The following is a 15,176-nucleotide window of genomic DNA, read 5'->3' on the forward strand; positions in this document are numbered from 1 at the left end:
ATATATATGTGTGTGTGTGTATATATATATATATATGTATGTATATATATATATATATATATATATATGTATATATATATATATACATATATATATATATATGTGTATATATATATATATGTGTGTGTGTGTGTGATTTTTAAACTTATAGAACTGTATTTGGCCTTCATGAAAACAAGAATCTTATCTTAAACTTGTACAAGTGTTTTTGAATGTTCATAATGTTAAAAACGATAAAATAATTTAAATAAATTATTTAATAATAAGCTTTACTTTTTGAAATATTTTTTTGCAGTCAGTTACCCATTACTTTGCAAAAGAAAATGAGCAGAAGAAAAGCAGAAGGTGATAGCAAGCGCCATTTTAATGAACTCTGGGAAAATGAGTTCTTATTTATTGCGGGTCCTTCAGGAAAACCGTTGTGCGTTGTTCGTGAAAGCACTCTCTCAGATAATAGAAGACATGATCTTAACAGACACTATAGAAAACATCAAGCTGAATTAGAAGAAAAACTGAAGTTAGTTCCTGGGTCTGAGCTGCGGAAAGAATAAGAAAAAGGAAGAAATAAAAAAGAGACAAAATATATTTGTGAAACGAAGTTGTGAAATTGTGGCAATACTGGAGGCGTCTTATGAAATTTCCTTCGTGTTGGCTAAAAAACACAAGCATTTCTCTGATGGAGAGGAAGTTGTTAAGCCCTGTCTCGAAAAATTTGGAAAATGATTTGGTGATAAGAATGTTGAAAGAAAAGTAAACCAAATTGCTCTGTCCAAGCAAACAATTACAAGACGCATCGAAGACTTTCCCATGATGTTACTGAGCAATTGAAAGACCATGTTCATGCTTGTTCTTTCTTTTCTTTAGCCTTGGACGAATCCTCTGACATATGTGATGTAGCCCAATTAAGCATTTTTATAAGAGGCATTGATGGTAATTTTAACATCTTTGAAGAACTTATCGGTCTTGAGTCACTTCATGGAAAAACCAGAGGGTCAGACATATTTGACAAATTAAAGTCATGTCTAGAAAATCAACCACTAGATTCTAATAAGCTCATCAGTGTTTGCACTGATGGAGCACCGTGAATGGTAGGTAGAGTTTCTGGGACTTTAACTTTACTTGAAAGGTTTTTAGGTCGTTCTCTACTAAAGTATCACTGTATTATACATGAAGAATCTCTGTGTGGGAAAACTCTAAATTTGAAGCATGTTATCATACCAGTTGTAAAGTGTGTGAATAAAATTAGAGCAAGAGGGTTAAACAGAAGAGAATTCAGAGAATATTGTGAACTGCTAGATATGGAATATGGTGAACTCATCCTTCATTTGAAGTGCGCTGGCTTTCTAAAGGACAAGTTCTCATTAGAATTTGGAAGCTGAAAGAACGTGTTCGTAATTTTCTGGAAGAGAAGGATGAGCTGCATGAAGAAAAAGCCTTGCTATGTGATGAGAAATGGCTATTTGATTTAGCATTTTTAGTTGATGTTACCAGCCACCTCAATGATCTAAATTTGAAACTGCAGGACAAGAACAAATTGTTTCCTAGCTTAGTAAATGACATCAGTGCATTCAAAATGAAATTAAAACTGTTCATCTCCCAGTTAGAAAACGGGGATTTAAGTCAATTTCCACATTTAAAAGACAGTGAATCTGTTGTAGATAATGGAAAGTTTACAGAATATACTGAGAAATTCAGATTATTGCCAGAGTCCTTTAGCAGTCGTTTTAGCGATTTTCTCAAAACCAATTCTTTATTGAAAATGAAATTTAATGAACTTCCACCACTCCCAGATGCTTCTGATATAATTAATTTCTGGCGATCGTTGCTCTGTGAGCATTTTCCAGAACTGAGAAAATTTGCTCAGAGTTATATCTGTCGTTTTGGAACTACATACAGATGCGAGCAAGCATTTTCATCAATGAAAATGATTAAGAACAAACTACGGTCGCGACTGACTGATTCAAATTTGAAAAACTGTTTGATACTTTTGTAACTGATTTCACTCCAAACATTACAAGCTTAGCAAAAGCAAAGTAATTTTAAAAGTCTCAATAAAATAATTAATGTTTATCTTGTCTTTATATGAAATCCTTTTATTTAAAACTGCTAAAAGTGTCTATGTTACCATATATATAATAAATCATTTTATGCATAAATGCTAAATATATCCATATTATCGTATTTTAAAAGGGCTGAAAAGTGGTATAAGTTTGTATGGCGCATCTTAACTAAAAAATGAAAACATTGACGCAAGAACTATAAAAGGTTGGCCACCCCTGACATAAATCATTAACATATATTATGAATAGGATGGGTCGTAGTGGGACTCCGTATTTTATTATGTTTGTTGTGCTTTTAAATATACCGTAGCTGGTACACTGTTTTCTATTATTCAGATAGGATCTGAACCAGTCATTAGGAATTCCTCTGATGCCGTATTTGGACATTTTTAATAGCAATAGATCATGATGAACACAGTCGAATGATTTAGATATATCAAGAAAAACAGCTGCCGTGTGCATTCCTTCATTTATTCTTCATTTATTCGTCAGAACTTACAAAGACAATGATTAGTGAAAAAAAAAAATTCCAAGCAATATTTTAATAGCCGATTTCTAGTTTCAGGTGGTTGAAAAGTTCCAAAAAATATTACTTGCTAATAATTAACATTAGTTAAATAATTATTCAATATTTTATTAAAATTGATACGATGGACTGGACATTTTTGTATTAGTCGATTTCTTTTCTTTGAAAAAAATCTGTATAAAAGTACTACTTAATTGTTTTTAATCCAGAATTGAAAACTAAATATAATTTATTACTTACTCACTTTGGAAAATAAATAAATAAATAAAACTACTTCGGGTCATTAAACCGTGTTCGTAATTTTCTGACTCGCATACAAATCTGTTTTGTAAATTTAAATAATTGGTTTTTCTCCGTGAATGCATTATTTTCGTTTCGACATTTTTGTTCGCGTTCACCGAGGAAGTGCGCATTTTTTTTCCTGATAACATTTGTTTGTGCATTCACTGTTGGTAGACCCTTTTGTCGTATTGCGTTTCTTTACTTCTCCAGTGCATCTTGATTAGTCCAGAAATGAAGTTATCGTACCAGCGATTTTTTAAACTAAATAGAAAAAAATCACCAGCTCTTTCTTGTGTCCTATTTGTTAATTTCTGGGATGTTTCTTTCATCGCAAAAATATTTTCTTTTATATTTTCTTTGAGACATCTGAATAGCAGGCACAAATAACAAATAACAGATTATAAGGTAAAAATCTTTTACCGACTGTCTTACGTAATATTTGTGTGACACGCATATTTCCCCTGTTAACTATAACGAGCAAGCCACCGATCCCAAATATTGCTGTTCATCTGAATTGAACTTGCAGATTTGCGAAATTAACTTTTGCTCTTAGAACTCTGCTATGGTCTGACAAGCCTCGTCGAAATTTTTTCCCGCGTCAGAGTGAATCAGAGCGTGAATCTGTCTATCCTTCGAGAGAATGAGTTATAAGTGTCCAGGAATTTTCTCGATTAATTATGATGAGTTCTTAGTCGCTGAGGTCAGGAACATTTCTTCGGAACCCGAGCTCAGTCAACGATGCTCATTGGTTTAAATAACTGCAGTTCGAACGAGCATAGCTGACTGAGCTGTGTAAGCTCAGGTTATTTCACGGAGCAAAGCCCTTCATCCCAGAATGAGACCTGCAAACTCACCTTCGGGGGATGAAGGGCTTTCCTCCGTGAAATTGGGGTTTTTCATCGTACAATTAGACGATCAGAACAGCAGAATGCATTCGAGTGACTGACACATAACGCTGGCTTCATAGTTGCTTCGTTCTTAATCCACAAACAACCCCCAACTCTTCGGAATGAAAAGGTTTTTAACGAAATTAAATCGGCTGGCCTCATATCGAGATGCTGGACTTTTCCTCCAGGAAACTGTTTTTTTTTTTTTCTTTTTTTCATCTCGCAAACACAAACCGACTTCAGAACATACAGTGAAGTACGTTGTCTGTTATGAGAGCAGGGTTTGAGTTCGGACTGGTTTAAGGGACGAGTGGCTTAGATCTACGCAAGGCGACCTGGATTTCCGCTCGAAGGTTTTCTGGGGAGTTCGGGCCAAATCGCAAGATTTATCTCTTTGCGACTTCTTCCTCCTCACTTAGTTGAAAAGAATCGTTAGGGGGAAATTATGCAAAGACATTTGAGGATATATGACTGAATATGGCACAGAACCATAGAGAATTCGCAAATAATTCTTGTAAAGCGATTTAATTGCTCTTTCCAATGCTGTTTAATATTTCTTAACGTTTCTTTGAAATATCTCCAAAGTCCGTAGAATAAATCACTCGCAAACTGCAAATAGTCGCAAACTCTCTCGAACTGTCCACTCTGGAGTCCATAATATTCTCAGCGGATCCCCATCTGGAAAGTTTCTTTTCGCTGAGAAATTAATGAAAGGAAATCACGATGAGCATTGCAATGATGAGTATTGCATCAGCTGAACATACAGAGCTGAGAAATTGCAATGGGTGCAGAAGGAGGAGGTTGCTACTTTAGACATTGTTTTTTGCATTCATATTTCTTTAAGAGTGGCAAAGGGCTTTAAAATCAGCTGTGAAGGAACAGGATCGTAAGTTGTAGATTACATCACAGGACGAACTGACTGCATCTGCGTTTCGTATGGTCGTTACATAAAATTTATTTAATTCTATCCACTTTGTAGCAATCAACTTTATTCTATAACATGCATTGAGATTGGGAAGAGAAAGAAGGAATTAATAATGCAAAACCGTCAATGACGGAATAATTTCTAAATTAGTGCCCTCTGGGAAACATTTCCTTGTGTGCAGGAATCTGCAACCTCCACGAGTCTTCTAGGAGGCGTATCCTGGTTATTCCGAGCAGGTTTTCATTCATCACTCCATTGGATAACTTCGGTTTGTGAGACGTTAACGATCTCCCTTCTTGCGAAATGTTCTTTCTAAGGATCGTGGATTCAGCAGCTATCCCCTATTCTCTTCAAATGTTTCCGTTGCAAGGCGTGTTCATTGAGTTTTGTAACAAAATTGTCAATATGGCTTTCGATTACTGAGAGTATTTCCATCTGTCTTTCCTCGCCATCAAATATTTCCATCGGATGATTTCAGGTATCCAATTAACATCAGAATTCAGTAACGGAGATTATACGCTCAAGAACAGGTCCAGGATTCATCTTGTTATCAACTGTGTTAACCTTGTACTCATGCAGGGCATTCCTATACTTTTCTACTCTCGTGCTGTGTCAAGAAATGACATTCACATTTACTTACTAACTCCACACATCTGATGAGGAATTAAGGTTAACTTATGCCCGTTCATTCTTTGATTGCGGCATTAGTTTTAACGTAGTCAGGGAGAAAAGTTGGCGATAAAACAAAACGCAGAATTTCGAGAATGAAGATCTGCCTGACTGACCCTTGAGATTTTGTTTGAATTTCTGATTGGAATCAAACGAAATATTTCTTCATAACACGCGAAAAAGTTCACAGGAATAAGATCGGCTATTTTGCAACGAAGAATAAAACAATGCAAACAGCTGCAGCTAACTGAATTTGAAGTCATTGCGCAAGAACCAAAAAAAAATCGTAATTAAGTTCTTCGTACTCTAGAAGAAACTCGGCAACGAAATATCAAATTCTCTTGAGAGAATAAAGTACGAACCCTGGTGATGTATCCATTCCGGTCTTTGTCGAAAACTCTGAAAGCAGCCATTAGGTCTTCCATGACGTCATCTTGCACTTTCTGTTGCGACATCCAAGCTAAGAACTCTTCCTCGCTGATCAGCTCGTCCCCTGAAAGAGAAGGATGGTCTGAACACAATTTCAGAGGGAGCGTCTTTTACTCGAGTCTCAATGAAGGAGAAAGGGTGGACGGGTATGAAAAAGACTACTCGCAAATGTAATGCGTGGGTTGCCCCCGTCAAAAGTGTAAACCGCATTTAGCACTCTCATTTAACACTTTCCGATGTAATTCACGCTTCAACGTTAATGAGGTTACGTCTGCGCGTGCAGAATTATTGCTCCATTTATCCCGAATGCTAAACGGTGGGAAATTTTAAAGAATGCAACGTTAAGCGCAGGCTGCCACTTCCAGAGTCTTTACGATATGAATTCAGATTCCTTCTGATGCGCGCATCCATTAAGTCTCTTTCTGACTGCAGTTACAGGGTGTTCGGGATAAATTTGACATATTTATAATTAATTATATTTTTCCGTAAGTTACATGTATTAACACACACTTCTCTTCATTTAAAAGTTTGGACCCTTCTTCATTCATATACAAGATGTCAGAAAGGATGGATAGCTGGAACCCACCTGAATCATGGAAGAGAATAACTTGTATCATGATGATTCGTGCCCGCCATCAAAATAAGGATATTACGACTGCTGCCCAATGCTCCCTGAATACAGTAAAAACAATCAGGCATGAACTAGAGACTTGCAATGGTGACTACGAGGATGTAGCAAGAAGAAAGATCCCTAGCAGATGATCTGATTGCGTTCGTACAGCAGAATTCCTCGCAAATCTGCAGGAACAGGTGTTGAAGAACCCTGGCATTGGAATTCGGGCTTTGTTCGTGGAGTTGCTAACTGTAGTCAAGCCCTGGATAACAAGGGTAGCCAATGGTAGGCCGTATGTATGGCAGCAGGATTCGGCCCCTTGCCACACCTCTGGGAAAAGTCAAAAATGGTTGTCTGAAAATTTCTACGACTTCACCAGTCCAAATGTTTGGCCTCCAAACTCCCCAGACATTAACCCCATGGATTATTTTGTATGGGGCGCAGTTGAAAAAGACACCAATCGCACTTCCAGTAATACAAAAGCCCAGTTAATGGATAAAATTAAAACAGTTTTTGCGGCCCTTCCCAGGGAGACTGTAGCATCAGCTTGTTCGAGGTTCCGAAGCAGAATTGAAGCTGTGATCGATGCTAATGGTGGTTATTTTGAGTAAATCTTGTTGATAGTATTGTAATTAACTCTGCCTGTAATGTTTTTTTGTCAATTCATTAAATTTAATAGATACAAAGAAGATTTTCTTTTTCCTTACGAAACTGTCAAATTTATCCCGAACACCCTGTATATTCCCCCCCATACGCTTGGAAAGTGCTGCGCGGTGATCTCATTTTTCCAGTCTGTAGACGGGGGTTATTCTAATACCAAGAGATGTTTACAATTTTCTGTTCACGTGATATATGTTCTTGGGAAGCAGTGACCCAGTGAGTTTCTTAGGAGTCACAAGACCCGGTTTAATGTTGTCGAGACTGTAAGACAAGAAAAGAAGTACTGTTTTAGGTGTGTTCATAAATTAAAGTTGACGGCAGGGCGAAATTCTGGTCCCTAACAACTTGAACGTGCTGGTAATGTCACTGTTCATAATTAGGTAATGTAATAAAGGGCGCCTCAGAAATCATAGTTTGTGCCATTTACGTAGTGCACTTTTCTTGCTTGTTTAATCATCGCAACGTTTCATAATTGCAAGACTAAAACGGCATCAAATTGTTTCATTAATTACTGTTGGTGATCGCGGAATTCTTTTATTGATGACGTGTAACAAGCCCTCGAGGAATGTTCAAACTGCAATCTCCACAGTTCTTCAAAAAGAGTGAGGGAAATTATGCAAATTAAAGAGCCGAGAAAGTTTTCGGAGGCGTTCACACGTTCGAGTGAAAATTTAGAGAGGCAATAAAAGGGAGAGAAAGAAACGCACGAGCTAGATAATTCCAGCTCACGTCCTACCAACTTTTCACTGGCGATGAGAATGAATCGGTGTCGTGCGACTGTGAACACCCCACGAAGCCCATTCACGTGTCGCGCTTCTATGGTAACCGAAGCCCACCGCCCCCCTCGAATTAAGCGGCACTTCCGGTAGCTAAACAGCGCAACCAGAAAGGATCGATCGGAATTAGAAGGCTTTGTTTCGCCTTTCCGGGGTTTCGTGAGGGCGGACGATATCACGCAAGCGCCAGGGTGGGCGTAGAGGGGGGGGGGGGGAGATTCGAGTGAGATACGGCTCGTGATGGTTCGAGTGTTTCGTTCAGTGATGACGTCATCGGCGTTCGTGATTTCAGAGGGCCGTCAAGCGAAGCGAACTGCGAAGCCAAGGTAGCGAGGCGAATTAAATATTAACTGTCAAAGTGTACGATGCACGCGCTAAATATAAGCACGAGCCATTGCAAAAGCCTCACCGCGGTACGCGAGCTGCTGTTGTCAGCGGTTGTATCCACCGCGACTGGTTTATCGCGTCCTGTCACGAGATCGCGTTCCAATCTGACATCTCCCGAACGCTTCTCCTCCCGTCGAGACCCGGTTCCAAAAGGTGACAGTTCGCCGAAAGATTATGAAAGGTCAGTCGTGCCTGCGGAGAAAAAGTGCTCACCTCGATGGCTGGCTTGCTGCAGTAATCGGTGGATCATGCTGTCCGTCAGGAGAATCCCCAACTTGTCCAGCATGCATTTGATCTCGCTCGCATTTACTCTCCCGTCGTGGTTCTTGTCCAGCAGGTTGAATGCTGCTTTCATCTCTGTAAGAATTAAAAAAATAAAAAAGCAATTAAGAAGCTTAAATAAATTAAAAAAATGTAAATCTCTCTGGACAAAAAGCACCATACGTTTATCTACTCAGGTAACGAATAAAAATAACATGCGCTGGCAACGAAGGTGGAGCAGAAAGCGGAGATTGGAGGTCACACGCGATTTTAGTAAACATATTCTAAATTCGTAATCGAAATGCGACGCAGCAATAAAACAGTAACCCCAACCGTATTTCCAAATCAATGCTCCCTCTTTAACGACTGATTGTCCCTCATCTTGTCTGATTTCGAATTGAAAGCTTCGAAATTATAAACTGAATTAACTTTCACACGTAAAACACAACCTTTCCAAAATGGGTGCCTTAATAGATTTGATTGACGAAGAATCCTCCCGTGCCGTGGAATAATAACGCAGTTAACGACAAGCAGACTTGCAGAACTCTTTTTTTTTTTTTGCTTGACCCTTTCAAAAGACGAAGGTCACCCATTATCAGTGCGATGCGTCCATTGTCAGATAAAAAAAAACTGCCTTATTATGAACGGTCTGGCAGATCATTGGCGAAACGGAAAAAATAACGCCAGATTATTCAGTTATGGAGAAAGTAAGTTACGGTCATCCTAAAAGAAACTACCATTCAAAAATGACTGATTATTCTGACCATCTGTCTATTCTTAGCACTCCTAACCTAAACAAGTATGTTAAACATTTCTGAACATCTCAGACTGTAATTTTACGTTTAAATCTCGATAAAAAAATCGACCACCTTTGACTGTGCGAAGGGCGCAGTCAAAATATTTGAATGTCGGGCTTGTTTGTTGTTCAAACTGCTTTGCTCACCGGGTTATCTTTATCTATGAAAATGCCTCAGTTACTTTTACGCCAATATTCGATGAAAATATTCAAATCTTTTTCGTGAGGGATGTTAATCAAATAATTGAAATTCGTTATGAACTTGTATAACCAACACATAAGTATAAGGCTACTGGTACCTTCGTTCTTATTCGCCATCTGTTAATTCAGACAGTCTCTCTCTCTCTCTCTCTCTCTCTCTCTCTGTGTGTCAGGCTTTTTTCATCTCGACTCCTTTGAGCTGGAAACCCATAAAGAATCTCAGTCTATTTTGATTATCATTGGGCCTACTTCCAGCGCGCGCCTCTCCTCCCGTTTCATATTGCCACCGATACCTGGCTGTAAGTTTTGTCAGCCATACCTCTTGCTGCGATTGTTCATTATATATATATATATATATATATATATATATATATATGTTAAAGATATCAAGCTATTTTAAACCTGGTTTTACTCCATTTCCCAAGTAACAATTACTTGGGAAATGGAGTAAAACCAGGTTTTAAATAGCTTGGTATCTTTAACATTTATTATACCCAAGGTAAAATACTTTCTATCTATATATATATATAGAGTGAGAGAGAGAGAGAGAGTTGTGCTTCGTGTGCCTTTCTCTTTGGAGAGATGCGGCGCCTGATGGATCATTAAATTTAGAGCTCGAGATTCCTTGGACTCCCATCAGAATGTTTTTATTGTGTGGTGCTAAAATTAATGCTCGTTGCTACTGTTAGTTTCTTGTTTATATTTATTTGTTGCAGCTCATAATACCACCAAGCTACTACGACAGTCGTCGGGCCTGCAGTTGACAGCAAACGAAAAGAGAAAAGAAAGCATTCTCCACTTATATTTTGGCGCAAATTCTGCGGAAATGGACCGTGGGATAATAAAATCCGTGAATAGACGGAACGCAGAGGGTGACAATAAATGAAAAGCTAACTACAAATAGCATGCAGAATGTCTTTGTCTGGGTACAGAATAGAGTAAATATGTTCGTCTCTCTCTCTCTCTCTCTCTCTCTCTCTCTCTCCATCTTCCATTCCGATGCTGGAAATGAAGTCTCAATTGAATGATAGACGACCACCATCGAGATGAAAGAGGTCAAGATGGCTGCGGCAGCGAGGATTTTATCAAATAAAAAAGAAAGATGTTATTCGTGTCAAGATATGGAAATATGGAAATGAAGCTGAACGAGATGATGAAGACGGATGAGGAGGAACCATCCGAGCGGAAGATTAAACTGCCACCAGAAAGATGAGTGGTTGAGAAATGCAGCTAATTCCAGCTGTCGGAATTGTTAATGATGCGTACCTGAAGCAACCCCTCGAAACGATCCCCCATTCTGTTTTCGCTTAAAGAATAAAAGGTAGGCTGTAAGACGCTTCTTCTTCTTCTTCTTTCAGTTCATCGTGGAGGAAGACGGCGATCTGCTCGGAGAAGTGATTAATTCTGGAACTCTTATTCTGACGATGGCCTTCATCAAGAGAGCAATCGGACGACAAATGGACTAACGAGCGGGAACCACCCATCTCTTGCTGTGTGTGTTGTGTGGAGGCAACACATGGCAGCGATGTCTGCAAGGAGAGCCTCGCATTGATTTGCGCCCCTTAAACGAGTCGGCAGAAGCGCATTCTTATAGCTGTACCGATGGCTTCGATCATCCCAGATAGCGCGGAGCATTATGGGAAATCCTGTAGTTTTCTCATTTATGATGGTTGATGGTTGCGGTGATGGGGAGGTTGAGCTGCGTTCGTTATTAATCTCATTGTGTTTAGTTTGCCTTAATAAGTTAACATCAGACAATCCACCAATAAATACCATATGTCGGCGTATAAGACGAGGCCTAAATTTTAGGCTTTAAGCTTATGTCGGTTGTATAAGACGACCCCCAATTTCTTCTTTCCTGTATTAATGCAATGTTAGGTACTGCTGTTATATCCGTTATTTTTATTTTTATTTATTATTATTATTTATTTATTTATTTTTTTTTTGCATAGCATAGATTTAGTATTTACGCGAATTATCCCAATTAAAAGTGATTAGTCCCAATTTTAATTAATTATTAATTTTGCATTTTTTTAAATTTTAGGATTATTAAAATTGTTATCATTTAAAATCATGGAAGCAGCAACAAAAATGAAAAAAGCATGAAGTTCGATTTAAAATAAGAATAATTGAAATGGCAAAGCAAACTAACAACTGTACTGCTGCAAGAAAGTTTGACATAACCGAGAAGATGGTAAGAGAATGAAGGAAGAAAGAAGATATTTTTAAAAAATTGCCAACGAAAAAATGTACGATGAGAACGGGGATCACCCGATGGCGGCAACTGGAAAATCACGTCGTCGAATGGGGATTCGAACAAAGGCAGAATGGTTGACTTGTTACAAGAAATATGATTCGAGCATATGCACTAAAATGGTCAAGATTGAATCCGGATGAAAGTATAGAATTTCAAGCTACTTCAGGATGGTGTAATCGTGTTATCAACAGACAAAATCTGGTAATACGACAAAAACTGAAAATTGCTCAAAATCTACCAGCAGAGCTTGACCACAAACTTACCAGTTTCCATAAATGTATTATTCAGTTGAGACAAGAACATAAATTTCTATTGTCAAATATAATATTGGAAATATGGATGAAACTCCAATGTGCTTTGATATGATAAGCAATAAAACAGTGGAGTCTAAAGGTAGTAAGAGTGTGCTAGTTCGAAGTCAGGTCATGAAAAAAAACAAGGTCTACGGTTGTGTTTTCATGTTTGGCTGATGGAACCAAGTTAAAACCAATGATCATCTTCAAACTTAAAACTAGACCTAAGACAAAATTTCCTTCAGGTGCTTTTGTACATTTTCACAAAAAAGGGTGGATGGACGAAAATGGTGTGAAATTAGGGATAAATAATGTGTGGAAAACGCGACCAGGCGGTATAATGAAGAAACGCAGTTCATTAGTATGGGATATGTTTCGTAGTCATTTAACTGAGAATACTAAAAGTCTTCATAAAAAAATAACACAAAAATTGCTGTTATACCAAGTGGTTTAACTTCTATATTGCAACCACTAGATGTCTGCTTGAACAAACCATTTAAAGATCACATGCGAGAAGAGTGGAATAATTGGATGTTGACTGGTGAAAAATCATTTACAAACGGTGGATCTATGCACGCTGCATCGCTTGATATGTTGTGCGATTTTGTGATCAAAGCATGGAATAAAGTAAAAGTAGAGACTGTAATAAAATCATTTAAAAAGTGTGGTATCGCTAATCTTATGGATGGTACGGAAGATGATCTGTTGTGGGACACTGATGACGATGAAAACGAAATCAATTCACCGGATTCGAACTGGGATCCATATGAGGATCATTTAAACAACGAATCCGAAGAACTATTTTCAACAGATGATGAAGAAAATTAACATGAAAATTAAGGTTAATAGATGTAAGTCTTAAAAATCAAATTATTATTTGTTTTTTAAGATTTACATCTACTGTAAGATTTTAAATAAAGTTATGTAACAAAAAAAAAGTAATCTGATTTGTTTATTAAATGTTCATCCAAGAAATTAAGCTTCCTTTTTTATACTCGCTGTATAAGACGACCCATGATTTCGAGGGATTTTCTGTAGTATATGAGAGTAGTCTTATATGCCGACATAGACGGTATTTATCTTATTCCGAACATCTGTGAATTAATGATTCTTTAGTTGTGCAGAATAAACTTTCTAAAACTGAGATACTTGAACGGATGATTAAAGGTTGTTAGTATTAAATGAAACCTGTCTCGTACGGAGGTGGCAAAGTTTTTGATGTCGGATACTGGGGTTTTATGTCGCTATTATATATAGGCATAAGACCTAATCGCATTAAAATTATAAATTCTGAAGAGAAGAATTGGCGTGGACTTTAGAGACCTGTAAGTACCACTGATGATGAATATTAAATGCGTCGAAAGAAAAGAAGGCTAACGTCAGAACGCAGAGAGTCCGTAAGAGCAACTTGATGTCACAAACACACAGTAGTCATTTATAGTATTCGAGTCCAAGTACAAGGTGTTGTTACTTAGTCAGTTCCCTTTAGACCTTGAGTTTTTTTTTCTTTAAGATGACTCTTCATTCTTAAAGAGCATTTTCTTAAATCTCATTCGTTTAAATCTGCCTCGTACCGCCAATTCTAGCGGGGAGGAGGAAAAGGATTGGATTGGATGGAACATCAGCGCATGTTCATGTGGAATCCTTCTTGGATCCCAGGGGTGGGGAGGTGGGAAGAGGAACTCATTTAAGTGATTACGAAAAACGCATCATTTAATTATCTCCTTCTCTCTGTCCCGTTAATATTAAATTTTTATTGCGTTGCACAACAAAAGCGTCATCAGAACGACGCTGCGAATAATTGAAACCAATTTAATTAATTGCGCTGAGTAAGTGATTCTTTGCGCATGTTTTATTACGGAGCCATCCCACGGCGATGCGCCGGAATAATGAATAGAGGATTTCCGTGGTCCAACGAAACACCGAAGAATCAACAAGAGCTCTTTGTTACGCCTAAAACTCTAAACAGCTATGAGAGCCTTAGTTACGCCCAATTGCTTATTTTGACCGCGCATTAGTCGGTGTTAGTTGACCGCTTGCTGCTGTTCTACTCGTGAATAAGCGCGCTCATTCGGCTGCATGTTGGATTGCTTCAACTTTGATTACCTTCAATAATATTTTTTTCTTTGTAGAGGATTTGCAATATCAAAAATAAAGTCATAATTTTCAGCCAGGTCTACATTATTTCTTTCTCTCTCTCTCTTTCTCTATTATATCGTCATCGCGCAGGCCTACACATTTTACCGCGTAAGCTTCCGTAACCGATAATCTCGCGGAATAGGTTGGTTGCTCCTTATTCCCGGTAGTATCTCCCATGTCTGTCGAAGGGCGGGTTTCCCTGCTTTGCGGGAGGAAAAACTCCAGGATAAACTGAGGAAAAAACCTGCTGTCCACGCCCAAGACCGGCTAACTTGGCTATGGCTGAGGAAGATCCTTAAGCTCCTCACGTCGGCGACGGGAATCGAACCCAGGACACTCCTTCCCCTGGCATATGGTTGCGAAGCGCTGTGTGCAGAAAGTTTTTTACCTTGGGTATGTACTATGTTATTAAAGATACCAAGCAATTTTATAAGCTAGGTTTTAATTCTTTTTTCCCAAGTAAGCAAACAGACAAGTAAGTCAAGTTTGCGCCTGAACATAGTTCAAGTCTGAGGCAACTCGTGGTAAAGGTGGAGTAAGCTCCGATCACTTTTCTTGGTATTTTCCCCGAGACCTCAATAAAGGTCGAAAACGGTCTGGGTAGCGACCATTACCTTTAATGCATAGCATCATACATCTCCGCAAGGGGGATGTGCTTTGCATTAGGGGAAAATACCTTACTCCACCTTTGCAACGAGTTGCTTCAGACTTGCACTATGTGAAGGCGCAAACTTGACTTACTTGTCTGTTTGCTTACTTGGGAAAAAGGATTAAAGAAAACACCTAGCTTATAAAATTGCTTGGTATCTTTAACATAATATATATATATATAAATATACTGTGAGTACAGTGTATACATGTTCGGATAAAATATCAAAATTATGGTAAAAATTAAAAAAAAAATAAACATGAAACAATATTGTTTGATCGATAAAATTATACAGTTTAGTATAATTCAAAATTATTTAAAAACAAAATCCATTCTTCTTGTTTTGTTTCGAGCGAAAAGGTCAAT

General features: G+C 38.1%; 1 protein-coding gene across 1 annotated transcript in view; it reads right to left on the reverse strand.

Annotated features, from left to right (window-relative positions):
* The window catches only part of LOC150105229 (calcium-binding protein E63-1-like), a 92,424-nt gene that overhangs the window by 11,735 nt on the left and 65,513 nt on the right, over positions 1 to 15,176 (reverse strand). Inside the window, exons 4-5 of the mRNA XM_090396208.1 lie at positions 8,428 to 8,571; positions 5,712 to 5,842 (exon numbers count right to left, since the gene is read on the reverse strand). Coding sequence (XP_090252334.1) covers positions 5,712 to 5,842; positions 8,428 to 8,569 — 273 coding nt within the window. The 5' untranslated portion in view covers positions 8,570 to 8,571. The remainder of the gene's footprint in view (positions 1 to 5,711; positions 5,843 to 8,427; positions 8,572 to 15,176) is intronic.

Source organism: Typopeltis vanoorti, chromosome 7 (genome assembly GCF_054136105.1).
Source record: "Typopeltis vanoorti isolate ZY-2024b chromosome 7, IOZ_Tvanoo_1.0, whole genome shotgun sequence".
NCBI lineage: Eukaryota > Metazoa > Arthropoda > Arachnida > Uropygi > Thelyphonidae > Typopeltis > Typopeltis vanoorti.